The following is a 23,748-nucleotide window of genomic DNA, read 5'->3' as shown; positions in this document are numbered from 1 at the left end:
GTTTATGACAAGAATTTTCAAACAGTTTAACAAGACATAATGGGCTTACATTACAGAATAGCTTGGTTGAATAGCTCACTTTTTAATTTGTGTCTGAATTGCTGTCATTAATAGCATCATGGTAGCACCGTACACTGTAAATCATGGAAGAAAATTTCCTTCAGCTTTCATAATGATTAATAACATTAAGTAAAATACCTATAATTGTGTTTTAATTGTTAATTATCTAGTTAATTAAGCTTTTTTTAAGTTTTAAGGGACCAAAGTGCTGAAACAATGAAAATTTTAATTCCTACCAAGCCCACTGGGGCAACGAAAGAGCACTTGAATGCACTGTCAAGTAGCAGAACTCAAAGTATTTAGTCTGTGTGTGGTCCCTGAACGCAGCACCACCTCTTGTTAATTCTGACAGAGCGGCAGACTTGAGAGTTGCAACTAACCGCTGCAGGATGATGTGAACTTCAGCGAAGATCTCAAACCAAACTTTTCTGTCTTTTAAACTGCAGACCTCACCCATCTCGTGTGGCTTCACTTCTGGGATCTGGTGTTTGAACGCATCATCTTCTTCTGTTTTGTTAAGCCGAGTGACTTTTTTCCTCAAGTGGTTGATATTTGTGTTTATGTGAGTGTCTATGGTGTGACCCTGACATGGCTGAGGCACCGCCACCACAGGCACAACCGGTCGAAATTGATCCAGACTTTGAGCCTCTCTCCCGGCCGCGCTCCTGCACCTGGCCGCTGCCCCGCCCGGAGGTCACCGACCCGGCCAGCTCCAACACCTCCTCCCCGGCGCCGTCGGTGCAGCAGGAGCCGGGGGGAAACATCATCAGCAACCTGGGCTTGTTGGAGGAGGACTATGGAGAGTATACGGAGCAGAAAGCGCCCTGCGGTGTGTTTCAGTGCCGTGATGGGAACTGTGTACATCTACATCACCACCAGCACCAGCAGCACCATCACCTCCAGCAGCTGCAGGCTCCGCAGCCTCAGCAACAGGTGCCTCCTCCCGGCGTGCCACCTTTGGGAGGCCCCGGCCAGAGGAAGAGCAGCTCGTCGCGCCGTAACGCCTGGGGCAACATGTCGTACGCTGACCTGATTACCAAGGCGATAGACAGCTCGCCTGAAAAGAGGCTGACACTGTCTCAGATTTACGACTGGATGGTGAAGAGTGTGCCTTACTTCAAGGACAAGGGAGACAGCAACAGCTCTGCAGGCTGGAAGGTGAGTGTCTGCATGCAGGCGTCTGGTTGTTAGGAGGAACCTGAGATGGTTTGATGACATCTTTATCACTTTGCACAGCAAGAAACACCAAGCCCAAGAGCAAAACGCAGAGTTGAAGGGAAACAACAACAGAGCCCATTGTTAAATGCTGAATGTGTCATTCAAAGCAGCTTGCAGCACACTTGGATAATCCAAAAGGGAGAGTCTTTTTTTTTTAAGCTTGCTGTGCTCTGAAATTTTGATTCCAGATCTTCTGACTTCTCTTGTGCAACTTTTGCATCTTCTGCATGTTGTTGTGTACAAGCAGAACAAAATTCAATAATAATAATAAACTTTATTCTTATAGCATTCCCATATCAAGGTGAGTTGCGAGGGGGGTTCCGAAAAACCGCAACAATTTCAACCTTTTTGGAGTCTTTTGTCTGTTAGATTAATTGTCTTTGTCCTGCTTTTAAAAAAACAGCAAAAGGCCACTTAACTGACTATAACTGTTATAGTGGCTCCATCTCTCTGCATAGATTCAGGAATTAACCAACCCTTTTCATTACATTTTGACATGTAACAGGAAGATCACAGGTGTAAGTAAAAAGAAGTCATAATTCTGGATGAATTGCATGAATATGTTTAGAGTACTATCCAGTAAGTGATGTCACCGAAAGGTTTTCGTTCCCAGCAGCCACATAAGTGGTGAGACATCGCCTTCTTTGACTAAGCCTCAAAAAGAAAGCAGTAGCACTTCTGAGTTTATGTTCTTAAGTATGAATTTATCCTTTAATCCCATTTGGACCACTGAGTTTGGGGAGGAGATTATGCAGTAAGCAGTTCAGTGTCTACTCATTATGTCCAGTCTGACAGGCAAGTACTTGGTTGTGCAGAATCAAGCTACTTATAGCTGCCACCTCTGCAGAGTTGCTCCAGTCAGAGATCTGCAGATATCATTGTGAACCGAGCTTTAAACCTTAATTCCAAATAATCAAATGTCAGTAATAGAAATTGAAGCATTTTCTCCTCATTAGTTAGACTCATTAACATATTTTCTTAGTGCACTAAGGTTTAAAATGTTGTTTTTGCCATTTCCATGAACACAGCTTCAGAAGTGTTCAATGGGTTTGTCTTAAAACGGGCTGCTGAATGTTGGCATCTCAGTAACCTTTGAAGTTTTGGAGTGGTTTCCTCTGTCAGTGGCAGCACACGCCTCTCTGCTGTGTCAATGAGGAAATATACAGCGTGAAAGCAACAAAGGACCATCCAGCCCATCTGACTGTAAACATCCCAAACATGCACCTGAGAATGTTTCTCTCTTTAAGTAGCTCTTCAGCAGAACACTGCAAAAAAAAGGCTTGGACTAGTTTAGAATGGAGAACAGCTGCCATCCAGAAGCTGTAACGGGCAGTCTTTACCTTTATCTGCCAGCTATAGGGCTTGTTTTTGTTGTTTATTAAGCAAATAGTTCTGTAAAAATGTTAGAAAATGGTGGAAAATATTCAGTTTATTGTCGCAGAGGGGCAAAGAAACCAGACAATATTAAAATTGCTGTTAACCCTGGTGTCGTCCTGCAGGTTAAAATTGACCCACTTTAAAGTTTAAAAATGTGGGGAAAAAAAAATATTTTCACAGTGAAACTTCTGATGTTCACATTTTCAACATTTTTGGGAAAACTCTGAACATTTTTTGGTGGGAAAAAGGATATGTTAAAAATGTTTCTTAAGAACATTCACCACAAGATCAACCAAAATCCAGCAAAATTCGCTGGATTTTGGTTGATTTTTTTTGTTAAGGTTCTTAAAGGAAATATTAGGAGTTTTACTGATATATATGGAATCACTTTAGATATTTTTAGGATTTTTTTTTGAAGATTTGTACTCATTTTTTGAAAATATTTACAAGAATTTTCTTGCCTTGGGGGATTTTTTTAAATAAAACTTTTAAGGGATTTTTTCAAGGATTTATTGGAATTTTCTTCCTGAAGATTTCACAAATTTTCAGAAATTTGGGGATTTTTTTTGCTGACTTTTTTACATTTTTTTCAGACAAGGAAACAATATTTTTCAGTGCCTGGAAATGAGGACAACAGGAGGGTTAACAAGGTGTTTGAGTGCAAGACAGAATGATGTTTGAAATCTCTGAGGAGAATAAATGCAGCGAGGCTTTGTAAATCAGAGCTCACATTCACCTTTAAATATTCCCAAATATTCCCAAACAGACCTACGTGGGAGCAGTCTAGCCTGTATTACCACAAAACCTACTGACACATGCAGCATTTCCAGAGTCATGGAAAACCCTCCTGCAATTTGAAATCTGCCTTTGCCTCCCTGGAAATATTTAGCACAAAGGATAAGTTGTAAAAACATTTGCTTAATGCCTGCACAAACATGTTAATCCAGGTTTTAATACTGTCTCGCCCGGTGAGGAAGTCACTCAGCCGAGAGGGAGAGAAATTATCTGAGAATAAAAGCAGACAAAGCCAAAGGTGGAGGAACAGAAGAGGCATACTCAAACAAAATCTAAGTTAAATTCATATTTCAGCCCTTCCTGTAACCCCTGCATTCTCATGAGACGTAATTTCAAAGTTGTCAGGAAATGCCTTTGGAAAACCTCAATCAAATATAGTTCCCATTGTTTAGCACCCCTACGTGAAGAGAGTTTGATCATAGCTTATATTGTGACTTATGGCTCCACTGAACCTCCTTTTCCTCCTTCTTCTTACTTCTAAACCTGCACTTTCTTAAATGTGCTGGTCGGTGGGAATGCAGGCAGTTTTTAAAAAAAAGGGAAACAGCGTGGAGTAAACTGTCCAGAGCTCCCCTGACAATAACAGGAGGCGACACAAACAGCTCAATCAGTGTTAGGGAGTGTGTCGGAGGGGAAGGGGCTGGGAGAAGGGGATGCTGGGATCGACGTCACACATCCTCCATTCCTGAGTTGTGCGCTCATATCTTTGTGTCCCTGTCTTCTAGAGTTTCCTCAGCGGATGCTACAGCTTGGAGAAAGGGATTGCTGTCCTTTATCCTATCGCTTCCCTTTGTGCCCTCTCTCAGGCCTTTTGCTGGAGGCGTTTGTGCTTGTTCAAGTGGAGTGAGACCTTTTGTAGTAAGGGCAACATTGCTTTAAGTCCCAGGTTCTGTAAGTAACAGGCAGGAAGACGAATAAGTTCTTTAATGCTTCTTTTACTTTATTTGTCGGTCTTAATCTTTTTTCTTTACCATTCCTTCTCCTTGGAGAATCACACTGTTGATAAAAAGTATTCAAACACGTTATTTTCCTTAATTGACTGCTTTTCAACATTAAATCATTTTAATTTAATTTGACCTTTTTGATAAGAATTTGCCAAAAAAGCCTCTTTAATGTCAAAGTGAAATCAGATCTCTACATAGTAAAGTCAAATGTCTATGCAACATTCACTGCACTCAGATTCATTCAGAATGTTCAAAAAAAGACTCTTTCATGTCAAAGGGAAAGAATAGTAATTAACTAGAAATCTAAAATCTGAAATAAATGTTTGCGTGAGTATTCACCACTTTTAATGTGACTTAATTTATTACAGTTGCAGCCAACTGGTGTTAGAAGTAACACAGCTAATGAAATGGAGATCATCTGAGTGCAGTGAGTGTGTCTCAAGAGATTGTAGTATGAAGACTTAAAAAAAAACTGACATTTCCTTTCACTTTGACATTAAAGAGTCTTTCTTCTGTAAACTTCATTATATTATACTAACTTTGATTCACTACTGAAAAGCAATAAAAGTTGAAAACTTCCTAAGAGGATGAATACTTTATATAGGTGTAGTTGTGGCTTGCACTTCAGCAAAGGACCGGTTTTCACAAGCACGTGAACCTGGATCATATACTTCCCCCTGCTGCCCCTGTAATGATGGACAATAAGATCCTTTTTTTTTTTTTTTTTTTTTTTGCTGTTTTGGCAAATCCTTTTCCCTAATCCAAATGTTAGAAGACAAGGTGCTGCTGTAGCCACTCTTCATTCTGTGCGCCTAATCGATTTTCATCAAAAACAAAACGCTCCTGCCTGTTTATTCTTTCTATAAAATCAACACATCTTTGCTCCAACCTCTGCATTCCTAAACGCTGGCATTCCCGCCAGGCCTTGGAACCGCTGGCTAATAGTTATTTTTACACTTCCCTGTTAAAAAAACACGACGGTCCCCCCACAATGAACTATGATGCATTTCCTGCCAAGTGGATGGAAAACAGTGCCATGTGTTAACATCCCCACCCTGCAAAACATGAGGGTCCGGCCTGGAAAAAAGGGGAGGAATCAGTAGGAGAGACCATATTTGGTTTTTGCATCTAATTGTCTGTGAGGTCATTTTTTATTCCATTCCAAAATTCTTGCCACATATTAAACAAAATCATCAGTCTGTTTAATATGCTTTGCGTCACATCCTGACCTGTGTGTTGACTTTATGATCCACGTGCATGCGTGTCCACTGTTGTAGTGACAGACAGAGATAAGCAAGGGACCTCATGGTGGGTGGAGGGCGTTCAGTTTGAACCTCAGTGATTATACCACTCCACCTAGAAAACTGGAGCTGGGTGGAGCGCAGGATGAGGGCGATGCTGCCGCCTCTGCAGCTTCCTGCCTCCCTCGTATCATTTGTTTTCCCTCTAAAAATTGTGCAGCAGCTTTGTGATCGTGATGCCAAAAGAGAGGGGCCCTGTCAACTGGGGGGACTGGTTCCCCTGGGATATTGGTGGGTCTAGGAGTGGTGGCGTGCAGCTTGCAACGTACTTTAGCTTCTTACTGGTACTGCCATTGTTTTTCTCAGTGAACCATGACATTAAATGATGGAACAGGAAGCTGCACCCGTGAGTTTAACTGGTGCTAAAACTCTGTCGTGTTTCAACATCTATTCCATGTACGGAAATATTTTATCTACAACTTTTTCAACTTTTTAACTGTTCTGTGGTGCATAAAAGTCATTGGTTTGTCTTGCTGCACAGATATAAGGAAGTGTGGTTTATTTACTGCAGCTTTGGTGGCAGCCTGCAGAACTGTCTACTGTAAAGGGGTTTATCTCACTGTGCCATCTAGCATTGGGTGTCAAAAAGCCCATACAGCACAAAACTGCAGCCTGTTGATTAGGCTGTCTGCTGCCTGATGTTTACATATACCCGCAGTGGAAACTAATGACACTGAACACTGAAGCCATTTATTCAGGATGAGCTGAGTTACACAGTGGAAAAGCTCACTATGCCGCCATTTGAACAAACACCGGTCAGATCATGATGAAAACTACTGGTGGAACTACAGACTAGACAAAACTCAAACTCTCCTGCGGCAGGCTGAGTGCATCATATATGAAAATATAAATGAATGCTCGTGTAAGAAATGTGTGTAGATGATAGCATCGTGAATAAATATTTCCTCCAGTGGATTCAGCTGTATACTGAAGCCATTGTTCCAGTGTCCTCAAGTACCTCAAGTATTATCAACCATACAGAGGGTTTAAACTACATAATGTAAACTCTTGAAACTAAAAATATTCCAGTATTATGGAGATTAAAGGTAAATTCAACAAGAGATATAACTTCCTCTGTAGAACAGTTTAGTTCAGACTAGAATATTGCAACATCTCTTGGAAGATGACATTGATGATTCCAGAGGTTGAATTCCATTGACTATTTCAATACTCTAGTGCCAGCATGTGATTTAAACTTTTAGTTAATGTTTCTCTAACTATTGGATGAATGGATCACTGATACTGTCTATACAGATAAACAAACCCTCTGTGATATCAGCCATGCATTTTGGATCAGCAGTTTTGATGCTTAGTGAGGTCGCTATGTCCATCGCCATCTTCGGTCCCAAATGCCTCATGTCCACATTTGTGCAGTTATGCAAATGAAGCGGACCCCATTCTTTTATATGGTAACCTCTGTGACTTCTGATATGTTTGTGAAACTCCTCCTTCCCTTTGTTCTGCTGTGCAAACTGCTTGAAGTACATTAATCACTTTGAGCTTTTGCAGTAGATTAAGGAATGACCATACTGTAGGCCAGTGATCATCAACTGGCGGCCCGCAGGCCGAATCCGGCCCGCCGAACCGTCCAGTCCGGCCCGCGACTGGATTCTAAAATTGTGAGGATCAAAGAGAAAATATCATGTGGTCCACAATATTAAAGCAGTCAGTCCAGTCATTATTAAAGGATCTGTTTTCCACATCAACTTTTCGTTTCGTGGCCTTAGAGAGTGCCATTTTACCCGTGTTAAGAGGCCTTTTCGTGTCACTTCTGCGGTGTTTCTTTTTCAAGTGCTCTGTGAATAAAGTTGACTTGAGATGAGGCAAAATATCTCTATCACTCCTAGTGGTTGACTGTGGTACAGGTGATAGGAGCACTGACTCATAAAGGCTAAAAATGCCTTCAGTTTTGTAATGAAATGGAAAAAATATAAAAAATAAACATCAAATAATAATGTTATGCCAAAATTCGATTTTTATTTAATTTTTGTTTGAGGGTCCGGCCCCCAAAGTGACTGTCCGGTACAATTCTGGCCCTCTGGCAAATATAGTTGGTGACCCCTGCTGTAGGCCATTAAGTTGGAAAAACTAATTAGCTAATATGTTAACAGGATATTCAGCTGCTGAAAGAAACTAGTGAAACTTTATTGCGTTTTAGCAATGCACTATCCTGACGTTGCCCACCTGTTAGTGGCCATGCCCTTAATTATGCTGAACTTTCAGCATTAACATATTTCAAACAGGTGAGTTATATTCAAAATAAATCCTCTGAGCAGTTGCAATGAAAAGGCAAATTAGCTATACAGACCAAAACAGTTTTTTTTACTAGGCTGAAAACATGTTTTTTTCTAGTGTAAAGTTGGACATTTTAACACTGGAGTCAATGGGGAATTAAGATGTTTTCGGAGCCAGCCTCAAGTGGCCATTGGAGGAACTGCAGTTTTTGTTTTTTTCTGCGTTGGTTTCATTTTCCAGCACAAGAGGTTGCTGCTTGATTTTCTCATTTACCACTCCTAATAACCAAAAGTCCATTAAGTAATGTTATATGACACCTGGAACTAAGAATTTATTATTTTTAATCCACAAGGGTTTCAAAACTTTAGTGCTCTGTAGAAACTGGAAAACACACTCATATGAGCTGCAAACAACTTGAGTGCTGCAAGCAATTTCCAGTGCAATTAACAGACAGTAATGGATGTAAAGTTTTTGACATTATCACCTTCACAGAGGACACTGACCTGAAAAGAGACAACAGTTACTAAAAGAAGCGAGGGGAAAAAAAAGAATAACTGCCAGCTATCTGCCCTGGGATCACAAGGTTAAAAAGAGAGGCCTGTCCTGAACTTAAGAGGCACACTAAGAGCTTTAAGTAACCCCATGAAGAAAGGGAGGCTTGGGGCAGGGGCTTTTCAAAGAGGAGCAACCCTGGTTTGAGGGAAGGAGGGGAGCAATCAGCTGACTGGCTGGCTGGGGGTTGAGGCATGTGTACAGTCTGCTGTCTACACATGTGAGTCTGTGGAATCTGTGGCATGTGGATCTTTGCATTGTCCTCCAGTCTGCGCAGGATAATAATCCCCCTCTATAGTTCACAAAAAGTGCTTGGCCTCAACTCCATTATGCAAAGTATGAAGGACAAGGGGGAGGCAGAGGAAAGGAAAGGCAAAGAAATATCGTGTGAAGAAAAAGAAACAGGATCAAAAGTAATTGAGATAAGTGTCCAATCCAGTTCAAATACAAGTTGGCCTTTTTACCCTGGAAAGTGTGCAAAGAATGTGTGTCACTCTTAAGATTAGGCTGAGAATGATTAGAGCTCCAGTTTTTAATCACCTTGGTATTTCTGAATATTTAAGTATGTGTTATTTTGCCATTAGGATATCACTGTTCTCATTTGCTCTTTCCTTGTTTATCTAAAGGCTGACCCCCAAACACAAAGCTCTCCATTCCTTTTCATAAACCCACTTTTAAGCCACAGCAGAAGTAGGTCACTCAGTGTGTGTTAATGAAGTAGCCTGCATTGTGCCTGGAGCCATGAAGAGGTGACCTGCTCTGTCCATACCGAGCTGCACGGCTCTTCTTCTTCTTCTTCTTCTTCTGCAGCAGCCGTGCTCATCTTTTTTGCCGCCCCGTAACCGAAAACTCAGGTCCCACGCTCATTTTCGACTTTGCTCACGCGTGCTGGGTCAGAGAAGAAGAGGGGGAGGGTGCACAGGAAGACACTCTCAGGAAGTGGCTTGTCCTTTTACTGTAATCTCTGCAAGTGCTGTACTTTCTTATTCTCCTAGTTACAACAAATATCTGCCTGCTTTGTGGTGCCAGTTACATGATCAGAGAAAACTGCTTGGATTTAAAGTGAAGTGCACTAAAGAAACTGCATCTTGACCTCACACATGCATCAACTCACGTCTCACAAGAATAACAGTTTATTTGACTTTTTAGCAAATTATTTTTGACTGCCTGCTTGTTTTGCATTTTAACTTGACAGTAATAAGAAATATGGCAGCAGGGAAACAATTCAGTGTTATCTTTCAGCAGAATTGCTTTGTAATGAAATAAAGATGTTGTTTAATATTTTATTAAATCAATTAGTAGAGCCACCTCTGAACAAAAACACCTGCCAGAATGCTTGAATTGCATGTTATCTTTAAAAAAATATGGCAAAATTACACAAGAATTGTCAAATTTGTAACTTTTTTAAGGTCTTTCACATACTTCATTGGAAAACTTGACCAAATCTAATCTTAAAATCATAATTGAAATGTCTCATTTAAAATTTAAGCAAAAATAAACTGGTTACTCTTACTAGATTCTGTAAAAAAATAAATAAATAAATGAATAAATATTCTGCACTCTTCGCTGCAACCATGATTCCATTAGTGACCAACAGTCAAATGACAAAAAATCAGTGACTGTTTGGATGATCCACAGACTGTGTTTGCACTCTGTTTCCACACAAATGCAAACTTTATGTATTTATACAACGAATAATGAGCCCACACTGAGCAAAAATGTTACAGAATCCAAAATAATTTTTGGAAAAAAAAATGTTTGGGGTTCAAGGGGTTAAAAAATAAACATAAGTAAAGATTTAAATTTTTATTTTACAAATGTAAAAAAAAACCTAGCGTTTGATTATTTTAAACGTAATGCATATGCTTGCTATATCTTGATAATGTCATGCTGAGGTCAGATATATTGCTTATTCTGAGTGTGAACTGTACAGGTAACCAGTTAGCAGAAGTCAGTATTTATTTCCTACATGGCCGAGGACCAAGTCAGCATGTGGGTGGTCAACGAACTGGTCAAGAAGTTTGTCTTTTTGTGGTTACTGGCAGCCACAGAGATTACTTCCTTGTTTCACTGTTAATGTGATTTTGAAGCATGGACAATTGTTCCACGTGTTTCCTCATTCTGTGCAACGCTTGTCTAAATGCCCTTGGGCAGAAGAAACACAAAGACAATGCTCTGAATGCAGTTGCACTCAATCGTTGGGGCCAAGTAGGACAATAAACAGGATTTACAGCACAAAATCACTGCAAAATGAATACAGTGTAAAAAATAAATACCATAAAGGTCAGACATTAATGAAAGTCTCACATGTCCCTAGAATGTGAGTTTCAGTTTTCAGCTCAATATACTGCAGAGTTCAATGGGTTCAGTTCAGTGGTTGATTTTACCATGACTGTATAACCTCTTTCTTTAAAAAAAAACAAAACAAAAAACATCCTGTTATAACAGACAGTTTCAGTGTCCGTAGCATAAATGTAGCTGAACTTCTGCTGTTCTAGCCCCCTTCAGGAAGGAGACTCTCTCTGTCTGTAATATAGCTTGGAGAAAAACGTTGGACGTGAATGAGCGTGTAAGGCCAGGACTTTCTATCACCTGTGACTTTCTGTCTGCGCTATCATTCAACATGGAAGTATCACTGAAATAGGAATTCAGATGCATTAACATGCAAGTTATTTGAATGCAGTGGACAGGAGAGAAGCAAAAACATGTAAACAAAGGCAGAGTTTAGGTTTCACTGAAGAAGGAATGGCTGATGTAAATGTACTAATATATCCACAGCTTTTTTTTTTCTCTCACACCTCTAAGTTTATAACAACCAAAAAACAATGGGTTTTCACCTAACAGGACCTTTTCAGTGATTATTTTCAAAGAAGATGAACATATTCACACTGCAGAAAATAAAGAGTTAAATGTTTGATAAACTGACTATCATACAACCAGAGATTATGCTAAGGGTGGCTAGCATTAGCTAATGTTAGCAAATTTGGGATAGCCTTGGCACAGCTGACAATGTTATTTAAAGAATAAATTTGCTGATTTTTTTAAAAAACATTTTTTTGCTAAATTGTTCTGCATGTTAGAATGTTATTTAGTGGCATTTTAATACACTCATGTTTTCCTTTGTTTTTACTTTTGTGATATGAGAAATGCCATGAAGTGAAGTAGTATTAGCAAGCATAGATAAGTACATATCTGTACTTTTCTAACATCTGATGCTTGCAAATTTAAACTAACTTTAGCTACCATAGGCTACCAGACCAAGGCAGACTTTAGTAACAAACACTCTCAAGTGCATTCTGTAATTTGCATTTGCACTTGGCTTGTTAGAGGAAAAAATATATTTAAAAGTTACATAGCCTCCCTTATTTTTTGATATCTGTAACTGTGTGGGCTCTCTACATGCAGTATGCACATTTAGGGTAGCTCTTTCCTCCTTTTAGTTCTCCATCACTAACTAAATATCAGCCCCCATCATTAATACAAAACTGAATTTGTGATTTGAGAAGCAGCTGGGCTCCAGCCGTCTGTCTCCTGGGAGATCCTCTGTCCTGTCTGTGGTTGTGTCTGGTGCTGTATGTAAAATGATTGGACCAATTGCAAGTGAGGCCACTTTCACTGTGGCTGCACCTGTTGCTGCAACACGGGTCCCGTTTGTTTACTTATCCTGCGACCGTTACTGCAAGCCTCATGCTTCACTACACAAGAAACGGCAGCTGTGTCAATTCGATTGTTTTGAAGTCCAGTAGGAGGAGTCATCTCATGCTGCTGCAGTGTGGCTTCAGGATATTGATTACAGACGACTGAGAGACTAGTGGGTGCATTTGAAGATGGGTGAGATGGTGGATGATTCTGTGTAATCTAAACGCAGATCTTCTGTCATGTATCTGAGCTGGGCAGCAGCAGACAAACTCACAGCAACTCTGTAGAGAGACAACTGCTGCCCTGTGTTGACAGCATGCTGCCTAATGGGGCATTTCTAAGGACAAACTGAAAATAGATTTCGTCAGAAGTCAGTCCTTCCTTATGTCAGGTGCTGACCTTGTACCTATGTGGTGACATATTCTCCATTGTCGCACAGCTTTGCATTAGATGCTGTTTTACTAGATATTTTGTTCCTACATAGATTGATTAATTGATTAGTTGTCATCTATTAAATTAATCACCATCTATTTTACTCAGCTTGGGTACTTTTTTAGAGATAAAAACTCTAAATTCTCAGATTTCAGCTTCTTAAATGTGAATATTTTCTGGTTTCCTCCATCCTTTAGGACAATAAACTGAAGATCTTTAACACTGTGGACAAAACAAGACATTTGTCATCTTGGGCTGTGGGAAACACTCAATAACATTTCCACCATTTTCTCTCCATTTATAACCCAAACAACAAATTGATTACTGAAGAAAAATAATCGACAGATTAACTGGCAATGCAAATAATTGCTTACAGCCTCCGTCCTTAAGTCAAGAGCAGCAAATGGCAGTGGCAAAGCGAGATTATATTAAAATAGTTGATGGCGCTTATACACTCAACTCTTATTGCTCAATAGATCTCTATTAAATATTTATGTCACTTAAGGGCCTCTTTAATCTGTGTCTGGGAATGTTCCTGATCGCCAAGAAAGGTCAATGGAGAGCACATATATTTCTTAATGTGGCGCATTCAGATGAGCTGTCGAGCAGCTACAGGTGCATAGGTTTTCATACTTCAAAGCCAGTTAAAATAGAAGGCTATGACAATGCGTTGCATAAAGAAGTTTAGCCACAATGACACATATATGGCACCTTAGGTCAGGCTTTCAGTGAAATAATGTGTGAAAGAGGCACCTCCTGAATTAGTGAGCCAAAGGATGTCTTTTGTTCTCTTTGGGCTGAGGTGAGGTCTGTCTCAGACGAGGATTATCCCAGGCTTAGAAGAGAATGCTCCTTTCCAGGGTCCAGTCATGCAGTGTGTGATCTATTGTGGGCACTAATCAGACGCTGCAGACATTTGCATATCAGCAGTGATCTCAGCCATGTCTGAGCAAGACATGGTATTTGGTTAAAGGAATAAAAGGTTGGTTTGCAGACTGTCTGTGCAGCTGTCTGCCAAGGTCTCAGGTCTTCCATTAATGACTCATTTCCTGTCTTCGGTTAGTTTGACATCATGTAAAAAGAGAAAATGTCACGAGTGAAGTCAGACTGAGCTTTGCATTTTGTGACTATGACTATGAGTGCTAACTCCACCTCAAGTCTCTTCAGTGTGTGTGTGCAGGATGCCCCCTGACACCGGAAGTCTTATTTAAAAGTCAGTGGAAGAGGTGGTTGAGGTGCTGTGGTGGGGCACTCAGGGCTGTTATGGTGAGCCACAGAGCATGTTCACCCCAGAGTGTCACATCTGATGCTTCTCTCTGTTCCCTTTCTATCCAACCTGTTTGCATGTCTCTGTCAGCACCGGCCGAGGAGCTCGTGTTCAGCACACAGTGAACTCATTGACCCCAACTCTGCCGACAAAAACATCTCACTGTGTCACCCTCCCCATCTTTGTTTCGAACTCCGTAACCTCCTCAAAATTTCTTTTCAGTAAAAAAAAAAATAATAAAAATCTCCCTCAGCCTTCACTTCATGCTGACGTTCAGTTTGTGGTTGTAGTGGTGGTTTACCACTTTTGTATGTGGACATCCAGAAAAAATACTCCAACTACTTTGTTTGGTTTTCTGCTTTTATTGTGGATTATTCAGCTGTTTTTTTTTAATGTACTTCAATGAAACATTTGAATGAACCAGAAAGTATTAATGATAAAATAAGTGATTCAGCAATAGCTCAAATAGATAGATATAATTCTGTTGTGTTAATAGAATATGAATTATATACTTGCCAAAAGCTGAGCCTCAGCATTTCAGAGACTCTCTCAGACAAACCATCTATTGTTTTCAATGTGAGTGTCTTTATCTCCATGCCTCTTATATCCCTGTCGGATCTTGTGGTTGAGGACATCTGGTTGTATGAACTGCAGGGAGCTGCTTTGTCGTTCACATGGGTATTTAGGGGAAATTCCCTTCTGGCTGCACTTGAGCCTTTTATTGCAGCCACCGTCCAGCTCAGCATGTTGCATATTAGGTCCACAGTTTGTTCAGAAAGACCAGACTGTAGAGTATGTCTGTGTCCTGTATGATCGTCTCCCTGACCCTCAGCCAACGTTGTTTTTGTTCCTAAAAGAACCACCGCAGGAGGCGCCTCCGTGTCCTGTTTAGGGTTCATAACATAGCATTACAGAAAATGGACTGAATGAGGCTTTAGGTGTATACATGTTAGGAAAAATGTGACCACATGTAAAAAGGGAGTATGCTGGGTAAAACCAAGCTGAATTAGCTCTTTCTGTAGCATAGTTGCAAAATTTTATACACGTCTTGTAGCTGTAAATGGTCTGTACTTATATAGCACTTTACTATACCTGAAAGACACCCAAAGTGCTTGACATTATACGTCACATTCACACGTGGCAGAAGCTGCCATGGAAGGCCGCTCATCAGGGGCAATTAGGGGTTCAGTGTCTTGCTCTCCCGGCAACTCTGGTTGCAAGACGGCCACTCTACCCACTGAGCTATGCTGCCCCCCACCTCCACAGCTGTAGGGATTATGATTTGTGTTTTTTCTCTAGCTTGTCTTCTGAACCTAAAGTTCTTGTTTTCTGTGTGTTGTTCTTTTCATTTTTGGGCTAAGAGAGTAGCTTAGCATTTATTATCTGTAGTTTTATCACTTTCCTTCATTGGATTCTTGTGTTTTTAGAGAAAAGTATCTCTACAATTATGTTGCAGATGCCATTTTATTTTGCTCAATGTCATATTCAGAAATTTCTCTAACTTTCACACAACTGTGATGTTTCTGTGACAAGCTGATTGACTCTTTTTTCCATTCAGAACTCCATCAGGCACAACTTGTCCCTGCACAGCCGCTTTGTTCGCATTCAGAATGAGGGAACAGGAAAAAGCTCCTGGTGGATGCTGAACCCAGAAGGAGGAAAGAATGGAAAGTCGCCTCGACGCAGAGCTGCCTCCATGGACAACAACAATAAGTTCGTCAAGAGCAGAGGAAGGGCCACAAAGAAAAAGGTACAGACGCTTTTATTAACAATGTGCTCCTATAATTAGCATCCGTAGATATTTTGGCAACATGTTTTTTTTGTTTCACGATTCTGCTGACCCAAGATTTACTTCGGTGATTGTTAATAGTACTCTGGTAGTCTTATGGCAGTCTATGAGAGCTTTTTATGGGTTTCTGTCCCTAGATGGCTCTCCAGGAAGGAGTTGAGGGAGGAGCAGGCAGCCCTGGTTCCCAGTACTCTAACTGGCTGGGGAGCCCAAACTCCCACAGTAACGAGGACTTTGAAGCCTGGAGCTCCTTTAGGACTCGGACCAGCTCTGACGCCAGCACTCTGAGCGGCCGTCGTTCACCTTTCCCCCCTGAGCAGGATGACCTTGGCGAGGCTGATGGCCACATGATGTATCCTGGAGCGACGGGGACCAAGATAACCTCCACCCTGCCCAGCCTGTCAGAGGTGGCTGGATCAATGGGCCAGCGTGGCTCAGAAAATGTCATGGAGAGTCTGCTGGATAACCTGAACCTGCTGTCTCCTAAGACCCCCCAGCTTGGCTCTGAGTCCACACATTCCTCAAATGCTGCCATGCTTCAGAGTAGCACCTACAGCTCTTCTGGCCTGACACCACGGCCACAGCAGGACTACCATAAGTGCATGTACGGCCCGGTGAGGATGAACTCCCTGTCCCCTGTTCCCATGCAGACACTTCCAGAGAACAAGCCGGGCTTCGGGGCTTATGAGAACCAGTATATCTGCCCTGCTGGCCTCCTCAAAGAGCTGCTGACCACAGAGGCAGATACCAGTAGGGACATGATGCCCTCTAGAGATACACTGGTGTCAGAGGTTGGGCGGGGAAGTTGCCTGTTGCCCCCTTACAGCAGCCAGAGCCATGTGGGGGGTCATAATGGGGTCAAAATGATGAATCCCCCTCAAAGTCACCCAGTTCCTCATGTAAATCCACAAGCTATACATAGTCAGGGTCCTGCTGCCCCACGAGACTTGAATAGCTGCAACATGATTCCCCTGAGTAGTCTGACTAGTCCCCCTCCTCGGATGACTAGCCTGAGGACGTGCATGCAGGTGCCCCGTGGACACCCAGCACACACTATCGACGGCTCGGCGGGCTACAGCAGCTACAGGGAGCTTAGCTCGGTCCACCCCCACGGTCAGCATCAGGAGCGGCTGCCCAGCGACCTGGACAACGTGTCCATCGAGAGGTTCGAGTGTGACCTGGAGTCTGTCCTCCACGACACCCTCATGGACGGCGGGGCGCTGGACTTTAATTTTGATCCTGCAGCTGCGCCTCATGGGTTTTCTCAGAGAGTGAAGACGACCACACACAGCTGGGTGTCAGGTTAAGACACCTGATGCACACAAACAGGTGAGACCAGCAGTTGTTCTGGCAGTAAATACATACCGGGCTTTGCAAAAGTTCTGTTACACTCGGTTTCATGATCTTTAGAGACGTTTACATGTCGGAGTGAAAAATTCCATTAAATAAACTGAAAGTTCTACCTTATAGGCAGGTGTCCTTGATACAAATTTTTTTCTCCGGTGAAGTTGTATCAAGATGGAAGTCAAAAGAGTTGAGATATCTGCTCTCCTTTGTGCTGAACATCAGCCGGATGACCGTCCACAGAGTTGCGGAGAGGCTAAAGAATGGTGAAGATTTTTCGGGTCTTCACCATTCTTGAAAGATCACTGAAAGATCTTCACCATTCTTGAGCCTCTCCGCGACTCTGTGGACGGTCATCAGGCTGATGTTCAGCTGCTTGGCTTTGTCAGACTTGTTGTGGCCAGCATGAAGGAGAGCAGATATCTCAACTCTCAACAAACCGTGTAACAGAACTTTTGCAAAGCCGGGTACAGTATACATGTTACAATGGCAGCAAATGAACTGTCCTTAGAAGTTTTTAAATTTCTGTACTTTTTCCAGTTTCCATCACAGGTGTTTACCAACATCACCCCAGTGCTCACCTTCAGTCAAAGACTGGAAAATATAAATCCAAAGACGCCACCTCCATCACTTTCCAAGGACCATCAGGCATAAAGTTATTCTCAAAAATGTACATCTTGAGTTGCACAGCCATGTTAATACTTTACAGGTAGGAGTAAAAAGAAGAAGCTTATTATGCAAATCCTGATACTGAAATAGGACACATGCTAGCAAAGACAAACCTGCATTGGCCTTGTTTACAACTGTCTGTCAGAAACTGAAAATATGTGTAGATACAATTATTTTTTAGCAGATGCAAATATACAGTATAGTAGATTACACAAGGCAGACATCACTGTCTAAATGTGTGTGACAACAAAGACAGCTGGTATGACTTCTCTAAATGTATGATTTGTGGTCAGCCTGACATTTGGCCAACGCTGCACAATTACGTTCCATTTTAGGACTGTGCTTTGTAGCAGTAAGTAGGCCCTCCTGTGGAACTTTAAGGTGCATTTGGGACACAACAATAACTCACTTTTACGTTAGTGTTTTAGCACACTGCTCTGTAGGTGATGGCTTTAAAATCAGTTCTTTACTTGCCACCTTCAGGTGAAAGGAGCCAGCATACTGTCAGGGTGGGAATCAGAGAGAACACAATATGATGCTATCATGATAACAATGGTATGATAGTACAGCGATGTGGCAAATGTCAGTATATTGTAAGAAAATATTCAGTAATAAATCAGGATATCTGTGTCACTGAAGATGAAAAAATACCCCTAAAAAGTCAAAAAGCAGGAGTTAGGAATTGTTGTTTCCCCCCAACTGTCTGGTATTTTTTCATATAAAGTTCAAAATGGGAGAATGTTGATTTCTGTTTACTTTAACCTCATTCTTATTATAAGAACCACAGTGAGCAGCCATTATATAGCTCTTCATGGAAATTTGTTTATATTGAACTCATCAAGCAACAGTCTTTGGTCCAGTGGTTAGAAATACAAGTGAAATTTGAAAATGGCACCAAAATCTCCAAAGGACTTGATAGTATTTTCCAGCAATCTAAATGTCTGTCAGATTTGATGTTCTATGTGATTAATGAGGAATTTCAGCTTTTAAGGGTTACATTTAAGAATTTAGTGAAATTATTAGATCTAAATGATGCATAAAACGGTCCATCGTCTGCATAATGACGCATAATTACCATTATTGAAATAGTACGTTTAAGACCTAAGAAGAATGGAGTGTGACAGTAAGTTATGTGCAGGAATTTGCAACACCAGATTGCAGATTATGAATTAAATAACAGTAAATTTTTAAAAATTTTTCATTCACACACACACACACACGCAGCTCCGATGTTACAGAGTGCGGTGGTACAGCGACAGCAGATGCAGCTCTCTGGTGGAATATCAACCAATATGTCCTCCATTAAAACCTTCATCAGATGTTATTAGAGGTCCCAAGATCATTTTAATGTCTGACTGAAATGAACTCATCAGTCATATACTGTATGAAGGCATTTATGTATGTTTTTATTGTGGTGTTGGCTGGACGATTCATGCTTTGTACTTTGCAAGCTTGTAAAGCTATATGCACTTGCTGTGTACAATGTGTGCATTGAATTGAAGTGATTGGGGTTTTTTTTTGTCCTTTTACATAAAACTAATCTGAAACAAGGATATTATAGATACATTAGAGATGTTGCTTTCTAAAAATGGTTTACTGAAAGTTTATATTGATCTCGACTCATGTATTTGTGAAAATTCCCAGTTATGTTGTTTAGAAAATGTGGGTGTCTGAGAACGCCTTTAAAGAATAACGTTCCTCAAGTTATTTGACCTTTTTGAATTTTTTAGGGTAGTCATGAACATTTTTTAACCTCTGATTAGATGAACCTCTGTAAATTCTGCCATTCTGGAAGCAAGGAAATCTTTCAAAAACATATTGGAGAAACTAGTGTGCGAAATACAACAGGATTCACTTTTTTTAATTTTTGATGATCAGAAGTGAAAATACCTGGAAAACTATTATTTTTATTTGTCAATATTCCCAATCATATGAATAGGAATCATAAGAAAACACATGAAAAGTAGCCAATTGTCCTGCTTTTGATACCTTAGAGGATTTGGTTTACTCTTCTGTTTTGTTTTTTGGTGGTTGCATGGGTATATGCATTTATAATTTTACACATAACCATGATGATGACGACACAGAAAATTAGAGATGCATGACAAAGATAGGATACTATCAATAATTTAGAAACCCTAAAATATTGTGTTTTAAGAAAAATGAGGTCAAGTTGAAATCTAAAAAAAAAGGGATGTTTTGGAGAATCTGGGGGATTTTTGCCTGACTTTTGCAATGTGAATGGAAAGGCTGATGGTGAAAACCCGAGTTGACTGAAAATAGATGATTGTCTGTAAAATGTAGCCAACACAGCAAAAGGTTTGCTTGCGATTTACCTCTAAGCAGCTACGGTTGTCGTGCACCAAAGACTTCTTGATTCCAAACACATTTAAAGAAGTTGTGCTAATTCACTGTGCCTACAAATCTTAGATTTATAAAGCTGTACATATTATTTTCTGTAGTCGTACATTTTTGCATGTAAGTTTTACAGGCCTTGTTACTTGTCATTGTGCTGAAACATTATACTCTATGTATGATTGTATTAGACATGGATGTTTACATATCTCAATCCAAACTATATCAGTAAATATATGAACACTCATACCTCAAAATATTTTACCTCTGAAGTGTTGAAGGGATTTTTCCTGCCATTTTCCTCAGTAAGTGATGTTTGCTTTGTACATATCTATATTTTTTTGTCTGTTTCATATTTGCTTAATGCTGAAACCAGTCATATTTGAACCCATCTGTATTTACATTTCTAATGTTTTCTCGTGCTTGAGGATTATAGCCATTAGATGATAGTAAATGTTACGTGACAGCACAGTAAATGGTTTTAAATCAACCGTGAATTTGTGTGAAATTGTATATTTTGAAAGTTTTTTTTTTTTAACTCGTTGAAAGGTATACTATAAAAGGATTTAATTGTGTTGTGGTATAGAAGCACTACTTCCCTAGTTATTGAATTGTAATAAAAACAAATATGCGACGGGACCATTTTGAAATAGTTACCTTGCACAAATAGGATTTAGTTGAGGGGTGCTTGAGTCTGTTACATTTGGTTAGAAAAAGAAAGTGTAATGCATTTTTTTTCATCTGTAATGTTATTAATGTGCAAATTTTTTTTAGGAAAAAGAAATACAGATTTATTTTTTCTTTGATATCCACATCCAGGTATTTTTGAACAAATGCAGTTTTTCTATGTAACCCGTTGAATGCATAAATCACCACTTGCAATTAAAGGACAAAAACAGAACTGAAGTTGTGTGTTTTTATCACAGCAATATATCGCTTTTGATTATTTAAAGTGCTTTTTTTGTTGCATTTTTTAATTTCTTGTCAAATGTATGAATTGCTTCCACTCATTATTTTCAGCGTACATATATATAATATTTTGTGAGATGTATTCAGGTCACAGGGCTGCACAGTAGATCGGTGGTTAGCGCTGTCGCCTCACAGCTAGAAGAGACCTGGTTTGTGTTCCAGCCTGGGTGTGGGATCTTTCTGCGTGGAGTTTACATCTTCTTCCTGTGCATGCATGGGTTTTCTTTGGGTTCTCCAGCTTCCTCCCATAGCCCATAAAACATACTGAGGTTAATTGATGACTCCAAATTGTCTGTAGGTGTGAATGTGAGTGTGATTGTTTCTATATGTAGCCCTGTGATAGACTGGTGACCTGTCCAGGGTGTCTCCTGCCTTCACCCTAAGTCAGCTGGAATAGACTTCAGCCCCCCATGACCCTAATGAGGTTTAAGTGGTGTATAGATGATGGATGGAAGGATTCAGGTCTTAAATTTTATGTAATTTCAGAGTAAATTTTACTCCCTAAAATGTGTCCCATCCAGGAATGCACCACAAGGTGCAGACAGATAAGAAAGTAAAAGTAAAACATAAACCCTTGACCCCTACATTGAGGGTATCTTTTGGCTCTGTTATGCTTGGGTGGTATTTTGCTGCCATGTTTGGGTCCACTTCTGCCCTTAAAGGGAAGGGCCACCGCAAATCAATACAAAGTTGTTCTGAGTTATCACCTTTATCCTGTGATGACACATTCCATCCTCATGATGACAATGAACCCATTCTTAGGGCACAAGTGATCACTAAATGGTTTGGTCAAAATGAAATTTGCCATTGTCTTTTTTCTCCAGCTATGACAGTTTCTGTGATCAGTCCTTATTGCTCATTTTCATTATGACAGCTGTAGCCACCACATATACTTTAAAGAGTCCCTCAGATGAAAATCAAGCTTTTCTTACCTTGTGAACATGCCCATATGTTGGTTTTTATATCCTAGAAGACATAACTTTAGCAAAATAAGCAGTCAGCATCATGACTGAGTATTTCACCTTAAAACTGCAGTTTACTGATAACAGTTTCAAAGATACAGATTCAGACTTTTAGGGTTTCATAAGTAACAAACCAAAGAACAAATTCTGTTTACCTGCAGGGTTCAGCTTTCAGTCATGATTCTGTCACTCATGTATGACTGAATCACTCTGTGTTATAACTTTATATTGTTTAGCTCAGAGTTGTTTTATAGTTGTAAAAGAGTTGTAGGTGAGCTGGTGTGCTTAAGCTGCAGTAAAAGTGTAGGTGAAAAAAGAGACAGGGACTTAATGAATCTGCACAATGGGGTAGAGTTACGAAGGTATGACAGCATTTAAAATGTCAAAATTTATCATTTTGATACAAAGAGGATTTTTTAGGGGTTAAAGCGGTGGCTACAGAAGGGCTTTAAAAGTTAGTTTCTGTTCTTGTTGACCGACATCAACCCCTACTTCAGTGTTTAGGAAGAACTATTCTGTATTGGGGAGAGCAAGACTTTTAGACTCTATCTAAAAACAACTTGACCTACCGTGACTTGAGGTTATTAATCACAATCCAGAGCAGTGAAGGCAGCAAGGCAGATTGTGAGGAATGAGGCTCGTGCAGGATGGACACCCGTCATTAAGCACACATGCTGCCCACCTGCCTTTATCCAGACTCTTAGAGGTTACATCAGGTCACTCAGATCAGTAAGTGCTTCAGTTCAGGATCACTTGTACTGTTATTTTGGGATGGGAAGCAATAAAACAACAGACAAAATCTAACATATGAAGAACAAATTTGTCCTTCCGCTGTTTCTGAACAACCATAACTAATCCATCCATTATCCATACACTGCTTAATCCTCATTAGGACCGCATAGGGCTGGAGTCTATCCGAGATGACTTAGGATGAAGACAGGAGACACTCTGACAGGGGCCACACACAGAGACAAAGAAGCACACTCACAGTCACAATTTACAATCGTCATTTAGGATCAGTATGTTTTTGGACTGTAAGAGGAAGCCAGAGAACCCAGAGAAAACCCACACATGCACTGGGAGGACATGCAAACTCCACACAGTAACATCCCAGGCCCAGGCAGGGACATGAATCGGGGATCTTCTATCTGTGAGGCGACAGTGCAGCTTTACAACCCTAAACTTTAAAAAAAAATATTTTCCCTGATGTGTGAAGCAGCTATGAGTCATGCAGACATGATACTCCACTGCAGGCTTTAATAAGCGTATCAGTCTGGAAGCTTGAATTAACACCAAGATCACTACCAGCGATAGATTCGTCACTTTTACTCTGTCTCTGTCTGAGTTCTGTTAAATGAAAAGCTCATTAAAGGGGAACTTCGTTTTTTTTCGACGTGGGGTCTGTTTTCATATGTCATTTCATACATGTGAGTGATGGAGAAATGAATTTTCAACATTGCTCCAGTATTTAGCCAGGCAGTCAGCTTAGCAGCTCAGCTAGCAGCTCAGCTAGCAGCTCAGCTATCGAAAAGTATGGCGCCTGAGCTTTGGATACAGACCACAACAAATAGCGATCACCAAGTAATGTGGAGGTTTTCGTTCACTTCTCATCTCTAGTATGTTGTGGGACACTCGTTGAGACTATCCGAGCCGGTCAGTGTGGGAAAAAAAGAACGTTAGGGCGGACTTTGACGCGGGGGGGGGGGCAAGTTGCCCCATACTTTTCGCTAGCTGAGCTGCTAAGCTTCCTGCCTGGCTAAATACTGGAGCTATGTCGAAAATTCATTTCTCCATCACTCACATGTATGAAATGACATATGAAGACAGACCCCAGGTTGAA

The 23,748-nt window shown here is 40.6% G+C and overlaps 1 protein-coding gene across 1 annotated transcript; it reads left to right on the top strand.

Annotated features, from left to right (window-relative positions):
• The first annotated feature begins 422 nt into the window (after positions 1-422).
• On the top strand, positions 423-20,883 carry LOC110947384 (forkhead box protein O1-A-like). Its single transcript, XM_022188797.2, has 4 exons — positions 423-1,218; positions 15,379-15,570; positions 15,747-16,938; positions 17,494-20,883. Exons 1-3 carry the CDS (start codon positions 649-651, stop codon positions 16,914-16,916), a joined length of 1,932 nt encoding a protein of 643 aa, XP_022044489.1. The 5' UTR covers positions 423-648; the 3' UTR covers positions 16,917-16,938; positions 17,494-20,883.
• The last annotated feature ends 2,865 nt before the right edge of the window (positions 20,884-23,748 follow it).

This window comes from Acanthochromis polyacanthus, chromosome 17, assembly GCF_021347895.1.
Source record: "Acanthochromis polyacanthus isolate Apoly-LR-REF ecotype Palm Island chromosome 17, KAUST_Apoly_ChrSc, whole genome shotgun sequence".
Classification (NCBI taxonomy): domain Eukaryota; kingdom Metazoa; phylum Chordata; class Actinopteri; family Pomacentridae; genus Acanthochromis; species Acanthochromis polyacanthus.
The sequence above is the reverse complement of the archived record's forward strand: the minus strand, read 5'-3'. Positions and strand labels throughout refer to the sequence as shown.

What these genes read in the sequence shown, in the direction of transcription:
- LOC110947384 (XM_022188797.2), top strand. Translation starts at nt 649, where the DNA reads ATGGCTGAGGCACCGCCACCACAGGCACAACCGGTCGAAATTGATCCA. An exon ending in ACAGCTCTGCAGGCTGGAAG is followed by an intron (nt 1,219 to 15,378) that starts GTGAGTGTCTGC and finishes TTTTCCATTCAG; the next exon opens with AACTCCATCAGGCACAACTT. An exon ending in GAAGGGCCACAAAGAAAAAG is followed by an intron (nt 15,571 to 15,746) that starts GTACAGACGCTT and finishes TTCTGTCCCTAG; the next exon opens with ATGGCTCTCCAGGAAGGAGT.